Source organism: Danio rerio, chromosome 6 (genome assembly GCF_049306965.1).
Source record: "Danio rerio strain Tuebingen ecotype United States chromosome 6, GRCz12tu, whole genome shotgun sequence".
Lineage (NCBI taxonomy): Eukaryota > Metazoa > Chordata > Actinopteri > Cypriniformes > Danionidae > Danio > Danio rerio.
The window spans coordinates 16,955,705-16,964,837 of record NC_133181.1 but is presented as its reverse complement, the minus strand read 5'-3'; the positions used below and the strand labels follow the sequence as shown (position 1 = coordinate 16,964,837).

General features: G+C 35.9%; 1 protein-coding gene across 1 annotated transcript; it reads right to left on the bottom strand.

Annotated features, from left to right (window-relative positions):
- Positions 1 to 3,545: 3,545 nt before the first annotated feature.
- LOC137490187 (uncharacterized) lies at positions 3,546 to 8,551 on the bottom strand. Its single transcript, XM_073953825.1, has 10 exons — positions 8,318 to 8,551; positions 7,345 to 7,695; positions 6,370 to 7,062; positions 5,965 to 6,177; positions 5,370 to 5,464; positions 5,198 to 5,248; positions 4,715 to 5,090; positions 4,417 to 4,584; positions 4,126 to 4,241; positions 3,546 to 4,027 (listed from the first exon to the last, which is right to left on the bottom strand). The coding sequence occupies exons 1-9, from the start codon at positions 8,364 to 8,366 to the stop codon at positions 4,126 to 4,128; spliced, it is 2,112 nt and encodes a 703-aa protein (XP_073809926.1). The 5' UTR covers positions 8,367 to 8,551; the 3' UTR covers positions 3,546 to 4,027.
- Between the last annotated feature and the right edge of the window lie 582 nt (positions 8,552 to 9,133).

Below are 9,133 nucleotides of genomic sequence, written 5' to 3'. Positions count from 1 at the left end.
TCACAACAAATGCTCAAAGAATGAACATGCAAGCATGTTTTTAGTTATATTGTATCATCTGTTATGAATACCTTATAGGTATACATGACATAGATATAGATTATTATAGGCCTATCATTTGAGTTTAGCACTAGAGCTACAGAAACTGCTCATTATGGTTAATTTTGCTAACAGACATCTGCCGCTTGTTAACGGAATGTTAACTGTTAATAGGTTAATATTAAAATATTATTTAATTACAAAAAAAAAAAGATTGACGTGCCTATTTTGTGTGACACATTAAATATTGCATTTTAATCTACAGATTTATTTTAGCATGCAAACAGCATACAGAACATAACAGAGCATCTTCACGCACCTGCGTTTCAGCAGCAAAACAAAAACAGAATAAACTAAATCCTGCTCTAGATCTTTTTCACTTAAATGACAAATTTATATTACAAAACAAAAACACTGACTGGATCCTTTTTAAGAACCGGAATAGGCTGTTTGTCCAATCGTTTTTTTCTCCCTTCAAATAAAAATATCAGGCTACCTCAAATAGATCACTCCACAGAAAATATGAATTTTATTAATGCCCCACTAGTTTTAAATTGGAAAACCTCTGTAAACATTTTTAATATAAGTCATTAGTTTAAAGATTATGTCTTAATTATAATTATGACTTCTTTCCTATGTCTCTGTGTGCGCGCTGCCTGTAATGAAAGACAATGACAATGAACCTTAAGGCTCTTTGTTGACTTTATGTAAAGTATTGGCTACTACATAGCATATAACAAATTTTGTTGTTTACATATGATATTGCATCAGTTTGCATGCATGTTTTTTAAGCTGTAAAATGAAAGCCTCGGTTTTGTGCGAAGTTCATTATGCAAAGAAAAACTTTAGATTTGTTTGATTAATAGATTAGGCTATGTAGGCTATTAAAAAATTATATTATATAGGAACTATTAATAACTGTAATTTTCCAAATGGAAAAAGGTTGGTTTGTTGTTGAACTCTAAACCATCAACAGCCTATTTATTAAGTTTATGACGCGGCTCCAGGCAGCACAGAGGCGATCAGCATCAGCGCTGGCTTGTCAACTCGTCTGTCAAACTGTGACCAAAAAATATCCTCCTCTCATTTATTTTTTTTTGACAAAATACATCTGTAGGCATGTGTGGTTGCACGTTACTGTTACTGCACGCGCATGTCCATTTTAAAAATGGAGGCGCACCGCACTGCCTTTATTGATGACGAAAAAAAGGTGTGCGGTGCTCGTTTTTTATGCCACTAGGAAACGACTGAATCAGCTTTTTTTTAATAGCATTATGATATTCAAGACTAAAGTCATACAGCTTTGAATGACTTGAAACATCGACCAAAAGTTTGTCTTCCATCATTTACAGCAAAAGTTCGCTGTAGTTGTCTTGGCAACACAAACACTGATGTCACCTCAAAGAAAACCCTGCCTCTGCTTTCATTTCATTGAAGAATGAAAAAGAGCGACTGAGATAACGCTTTTTCCACTCGAGCACACATAGAACGCAACGGCAAAACGTTGGCAAACCATTCACCTGCACAGTATCGGGATCGGATCGGTATTGATCGATACTTAGACTTTTGGTATCGAAATGGGATCGGTTCCAAAAAAATGGTATTGGTGCATCCCTAGTTTGGAGATATCATCATTAGTAAAACTAAAAAAAATTTAAATCTTAATTACTGAAGTCACTCAAATAAAAAAATAAAAATATTAATGATTTATTGAGAAGCTGACAGGACCAGTAATTGCGATCTCACATCATAAGTTGTTGTTTTTTTGCACTTTTATAGATTATATCTTAGCTGTAGAGGCCACAGTGGGGCCACCTCCAGGATGATGTCCAAGCATTACTCTAGTTTGCTGAACATCAGCTTGGTGTGTCTAAACCCTTAAAGGGATATTCATTTATTCATTTTCTTTTGGCTTAGTCCTTTTATTAATCTGGGGTCGCCACAGAGAAATGAATGGCCAACTTATCCAGCATATGTTTTACACAGCGGATTCCCTTCCAGCTGCAACCCATCTCTGGGAAACACCAATAAACTCTCATTCACACACATACACTACGGACAATTTTTTAGCTTACCCAATTCACCTGTACCTCATGTCTTTGGACTGTGGGGGAAACCGGAGCACTTGGAGGAAACCCACGTGAACACAGGGAGAACATGCAAACTCCACACTAAAATGCTAACTGACCCAGCAGGGGCTTGAACCAATGACCTTCTTGCTGTGATTTTGCTACCCACTGCAACCCCGTGCTGACCATGTTTAATATTAGTGACTATATATTGATGATTAACAATTAATCAAATGCATTATAGGCATTGTCTTATTACAGCCATGTGTGATGGCCGTGGCCTTTGTAATGTTAATTGCTAGAAGAACAAAGTGAAGTGGAAATCACCAATCTCACCTAAACTGTCTCTTTGGTTTAGGGATGTAATGTTATTTTTGAAAACAGAAAAAAATTCTATTTTTTTCTCAGAGGATCAACCAAAACATTTAACAAAACATGAGACCATTTATTAATCCTAACTGAGAATATTGTTCTCCTCCAACCATGAATGAAATAAATATTTAGACCATGAATATTAAATTTTATTATTCAATTATTTTCTTTTTTACTGTCCATTTGTTTCGGTCTTAAGTTAGCTTGTGGTTTAAAAATGTTGGACTTTTCTTTTTAAGTACTAATACAGTGTTTGTAGTTTGGACCTTAATAAAGTAGGAAGAGGACAGATCATTATTTAACAGATCATGTAGAAACAAAATGTAAACACTGACCAGGATATATGTGCTATTTCTTTAAGTTTAGAACATTACAGTGAAAGTCATTTAAAAATCAATCAATGAAAAGTGTTTAACTATAAAACATACAACTTATTTGTAGCCATTACAATAGCATAAAAACAACTCTCATGTTTAACTCATATTTTAAAAACCTGGCAATGGCCATGCAAACAAACTTAAGCTCTTCTCGAGAGTTGAGAATCATCACATCACCATACTGAATTGCTGAATTGCTGTCGTATTTTACAAAATCCTTTGTTCAAGGATTTAAAATGTGGAGACCAAACAAACAAAAAAAAAAAAAACTGCCACAGATAGTACCCAAACACTTATGTTGGGGATATTTACATGTGTGATGTGCTGTTGATTCTTTATTTTATATCACAACTTTCTCAAATGTAATGATGTTTGTTGACAAAGATTAAAAAAATTCAAAGCCAAAGTGCTTAAGGTGTAGATACATAAAAAATCTCTTTAAACCCCTTGAAAAACATTCACCCTCAGAGATGTTTATGTATCTTTTATTTCAGAGTGTAGATTAGATATTTTTTTTAAAACAATATTGTAAATAATGTGATATGTTTTATACATCATTGTACAAATATTTTATACATTATTTTTGTTTACATCAATGCACAGTGCTTTTGTGACCATGTGCCCCATAATGACACAGTGGAGAAGAACTCTTTATTTATATAGTCTTTATTTCTTTTATATCTTTTTTGTGCACACAAACATATTCTCGTAGCTTGATAACATTCTGAAAGCATAATGGAAAGTCTTTAATTCTTTGCTCCTTTCAATGCAATTTTTCTTCTTTCTGCTGGTTTTTCTTCTGGTTCTTGATCTTTTTCTTCTTTCTGCTGGTTTTTCTTCTGGTTTTTGATCTTTTTCTTCTTTCTGCTGGTTTTTCTTCTGGTTTTTGATCTTTTTCTTCTTTCTGCTGGTTTTTCTTCTGGTTTTTGATCTTTTTCTTCTTTCTGCTGGTTTTTCTTCTGGTTTTTGATCTTTTTCTTCTTTCTGCTGTTTTTTTTTCTGGTTTTTGATCTTTTTCTTCTATCTGTTGGTTTCTTCTGGTTTTTGCACTTTTTCTTCTTTCTGCTGTTTTTTTTTTCTGGTTTTAATCTTTTTCTTTTCCGCTGGTTTTTCTTCTGTTTTTTGCACTTTTTCTTCTTTCTGCTGGTTTTTCCACCTGATCTGCAGAACCTGCAGAATGAATAAATGTGGAGAAAAATGTGATGATACCATGTTTGCACTTGGACAAAAGGATTTTCTATTATCATCTGCTTTATCTCCAAAGATACCTAATTTCTGAGGTGCTGTTGTCCCTGATGAAACCACTCGTGTTGTAACATCTCTTCTATAGTGGATCTCTTGGCTGGATCTTGTATCAGGCACCGTGTGATCAAATCCTGGAACTCTGCAAATGTTCAGAAGAGTGCTGGTTAGTTATGCATAATCGTTATCTCCATGTGACATACAGTGTCATGTTTGAAAACTGAAATATGTAGCATGTATTATGAAAATGACTAATGATCAATGAATGATACTCTGTGTTTAACAGTATTACTGCAATTGTGTTTTTGGTATCTCACCTCTGGATATGCCAGATTTAAATGTTGGATGGCCATATTTCATATCTGCATAGGTTTCAAAGGGATAACCATTGCAGACCGCTCTGTACAGCACAAAGGCCAGAGACCACACCGTTTCTGGCTCTGCTACATTCAAGGCCACAGCATCCTCTGGTGGGCAGCATCCTCCTGTTTGGTAAAAAGCAAGACAAATTTAGGTTGAGCAAACATTTCCATTTTGGATTTACCAATCCAAATGTCAGCTTTCACTCATCACATCAAGACATCTCATTATAGCAAAGGTAACATTAAAACTCACCAGTAAATCCTTCCTGATTGACACCTTTGATGAAATCCCCACAGCCAAAGTCTATCACCTTGACTTGGTGTGTCTCTTTGTTGATCAGAAAGTTGTTTAACTTGAAGTCTTGATGGAAGACACCTCTGTCAAGACAGTGCTTGGCTCCGAGCACCACTTGGTACAACAGGCCTCGTGCCAGAGATTCACTCAGTTTGATTTTGCGAGTGATAAACTTGAGCAAGTTCTCGCAGGGTTGCGGATACTCCATGATGAGGATGTACCGATCTTTCTCATCAAACCAGTCGATCATGTGCACAATGTAGGGGCTTAATGGAGCTTGATTCAGCTGCAGGTTTAGGGCCACCTCTATAGGCAGTGGTTTGGAAACCCCAGGCTGGAGAAAAATTTAACAAAAGGTTAGGTATCTTTCAATGCCAAAATTCACTTATATTTAAGACTATCTGCATTTAAACATATGCATTATGTGCACTGTAAACTTACAACTGTGATATACCGGTCCAACATTGTCTTCTTCACGAACTTGATGGCAACCTGCAAAAGAATAATAAAATAAATAAATAATCAAATCTTTTGAGTCTGGAAAATAGTTAACAATAAACGCTTAAATATATTTATTTATGGTTTGGTGAGTACAAAAGCTGAGTGTTTCTACCTGTTGTCGAGTAAATTTATCGATCCCCTTAAACACAACACCGAAGCCTCCTTCTCCAAGCTCATCTCTCACTTTGTAAACTTGAGAAAACGGAACTGCAAAAAAGCACAAAAAGAACATGATATTGACAGAGGATGAAAGAAAAAAATTAAAATCATTTTCTATACAATCATATTTTAAAAGTCCACATAAACCAGAACTTTTATTTCAGCATTTTGATGTACTTTCAACTGAAATGGAATACGGGATAAAATTAAGTAGAAGATGCGGCTTTCTTTTTTCTTTTTTCATTCACTCATAGCAACCCAATAGTAACATGGTTAAGAATATTGCCATACAAGAATATTGCACGTAGACATCAATGGAAAGACTTGTCCCACATTGAAGATTACCAAAACAAACTTTTTTTTCAGAGCATTAATAATTCACCTTAAGAATAGCAATGTAAACTAGCAAAGAATACATTGTAAGTTTTGATTTTATGTGGACAGGAAATATAAAAAATTATACTTCTTGGATTAATATTTTACACAGCAGCTACTAGAAAAATTGGTTACAGTCAATGCATGAGAACAAGAAAAATGTAAACACTTACGAGTAGATGGACCCGGCAATGAGAAGGTTCTTAACCAGTCTTCTGGAGACTCTGTTTGATCATTCAGATCCTGCTGACCTCCTGCCTGGGAAACGGGTTTATCTGACTGAGGAGAAGGTGGACTTGGCTCAGGGTAGAGTGAATCTTTTGGACGAGTTGATGAATTTGACTCCGGAACAGGTGGATTTGTCTCAAGAGCAGCTGAATCTTTTTCTAGAAACCCCAAACAAACACAAAAAATTGGAAAATGCCACCAGATATTAGAATTCATATACTGAAGAAATCTACTAAAATAAACCAAACTAACACAAATCATGCAAAGTCCATAAATAATTACACAGACTGACAGAGTCACTTGTCACAAGTGTGATAAACAGGATTAAAATAAAATTACACTAGACACACCTTCAGCTGGCTCAGGATTTTCTTCACAGTTTGGTGGTTTGTTGCTGGATGGACCAGGCTGAGGATCAGTCTGATCGTTTACAGCCAGAGACTCAAAGCTGGACAGACCAAGCTGAAGATCAGTTCGATCGTCCACAGCCAGAGGCTCAAAGCTGGACAGAGCAGACTGAATGCCAGCCTCATCATCTACAGCAGGAGACTCAAAGCTGGACAGACCAAGCTGAAGATCAGTTCGATCGTCTACAGCCAGAGGCTCAAAGCTGGACAGAGCAGACTGAATGCCTGTCTGATCATCTACAGCCAGAGACTCAAGGCTGGACGGACCAAGTTGAGGATCAGTTCGATCATCTACAGCTAGAGGCTCCAAGCTGAACAGAGCAGGCTGAATGCCAGTCTGATCGTCTACAGCCAGAGACTCAAGGCTGGACAGACCAAGTTGAGGATCAGTTCGATCGTCTACAGCTAGAGGCTCAAAGCTGGACAGAGCAGGCTGAAGATCAGTCTGATCTTCTACAGCTGTTGACTTGTGGTTAGATGGGCCTGGCTGTGGACCCACTGGTTCTGTGTCAGACGGAGGCTGAAAAGGAGACACTTTATTGCCTCGACGTTGACGCTGATTGCTTTTTTGTACAGACAGCCATTTCCTTTTGAAGAATGCATGAAGGCTGTTCTTCTTTCTTTTTGGTTGAGTTTCTGGAAACAATGACAAAAAGATTGTTAGTTACTCCATTTTCTTTAAATTGAACTGGTTAATAAAATATTTTACAATAAACAACAATAACTGTGTGTGTGTGTGTGTGTGTGTGTGTGTGTGTGTGTGTGTGTGTGTGTGTGTGTGTGTGTGTGTGTGCATGCGCGCAGTTTTGTCTAGACACACAGATCCGGATGAACATGATTCAAAAAATTATTTGTACATTATATGCTATACATAGTGTTACTTGACACAAAGCAGCATAATAATGACACTAGGCTCACCTTTAGCTGGTTCTCCAATGGATGGATTTCCTTCAAAGTTTGCTGGCTTGTTGCTGGATGGACTAAGCTGGAGATCAGTCTGATCGTCTACAGCCTGAGGCTCAAAGCTGGACAGACAAGACTGAGGATCAGTCTGATCGTCTACAGCCAGAGACTCAAAGCTGGACAGAGCAGGCTGAGGATCATCTGTTGATGGGCCTGGCTGTGGAGCCGCTGGTTCTGTCTCAGACGGAGGCTGAAAAGGAGACACTTTACTGCCTCGACTTCCGGACTGATTGGCGTTTTGTACAGCCAGCCATATATTCCTGAAGAATGCACGAAGGCTGTTCTTCATAGTGTTTGGTTGTGTTTCTGAAAAAAAAAATTGTTATTACATTCACTTTCATTGAATAGAACTAAATAATAAACTATTTTACAATAAACAATGTCACAACATGATGTTTCCAATATAAGCACTGGCACTAAGTATTTATTCTATATAACTATAGTATTAGCTGATTTGATTTTCTTTAATTGTAATGATTTCATTCAAATTTCAAATAAACAAGTCTAATAAAAGCTTCTTTATGAAAAAATATATATTACAGGCTTGCAGTTGTAATTCTGGTGATGGTAAGGAGATACATAATTAACTATAGCTGGCTACTTGTTAAATTGATTGTGTAATTTTCAATGAAAAGGTTACAGACTGCAGTTTTAATTATTTTACTGAAAACATTTCAGTCTCTTGTATACTATAAAGCAGACATTTCATTTGCTCAATATACGTGTTTATCAGATTATACAATGTTATCACATTTCACTGAAATTAAACATAACATAACGACGATGTTCATTAGTCGATGTTGATATTGTTTGTTGACGATGTTCATTAATCGATTTTGATATAAGTGTAACGTTAGCTATTGTGATTGGACAGTCAGTGTCAAACTTTTGAACACCAATGACAACCTGTGTTGCTGGATTCATTTACCTGTTGAGCTGTTAGCCATTGCTGTTGCAGTAGAACACAATATCGACATAAGTAAAACGCAGTAAAACACTGTAAACTGTTTTCTCTTCGCTTTTTTCGGACTCTTGCTGAACTAGCCGTAAAAATGACTGTTCAAGTGCGCGTCTTCTGATGTACTGAAGTGCTGCTAGCTTGACCGCGATGACGTAATGGAATCCGTGGAATCTTTCGAACGAATTTCAAATAATGCTGAGCGCCCCATTGCGCTTTTTAAACACAAACAAAAAATGTTAACGATTTTATATATGAAATTATGAATGTAAATTAGAAGGTATTCATTTACATAAACAGATAAAAAGTTGCAAAATTTCCGAGGAAGATGTATACAATTTTAAATATTTTAAATAATTTTGATTAAAAACATTATTGCTTCACACGTTCAGTAGGTTTTTCCCATCGATATTAAAACATCTGTCAATCAACACCAACGATACGACCAATATTTAAAATGTAAACATTAGCCTATTATAAACACGTTTATAAAAACAAAGTCCTAAGTTTGCATGTTTACACACACGCTTCATTCAATCATTTATTGTATATTTATTACGATGTATTAGTAACAGTTACAATTACAGTCTGGTAAAATTATTATATTTTTAAACTGTATTGTGATATTTGTTTATTTAAAATTTTTATTTAATATTTGTACATTTTGATAATTTTGAGAATACATTTTGCAGTCAATTTTTTTATTGGGCAATTTTAAACCTGCAAATCTCCCCTTTTTTAGCCTTCTGTGTTCCCATATCCCGTCTCTGAGAATATATATTTTTA

Coding starts and splice junctions, on each gene's coding strand:
- LOC137490187 (XM_073953825.1), bottom strand. CDS start 8,366: ATGTCGATATTGTGTTCTACTGCAACAGCAATGGCTAACAGCTCAACA. Junction 7,696..8,317: donor AATGGCTAACAGCTCAACAG/GTAAATGAATCC, acceptor TTTTTTTTTCAG/AAACACAACCAAACACTATG. Junction 4,585..4,714: donor CAATCAGGAAGGATTTACTG/GTGAGTTTTAAT, acceptor TTTACCAAACAG/GAGGATGCTGCCCACCAGAG.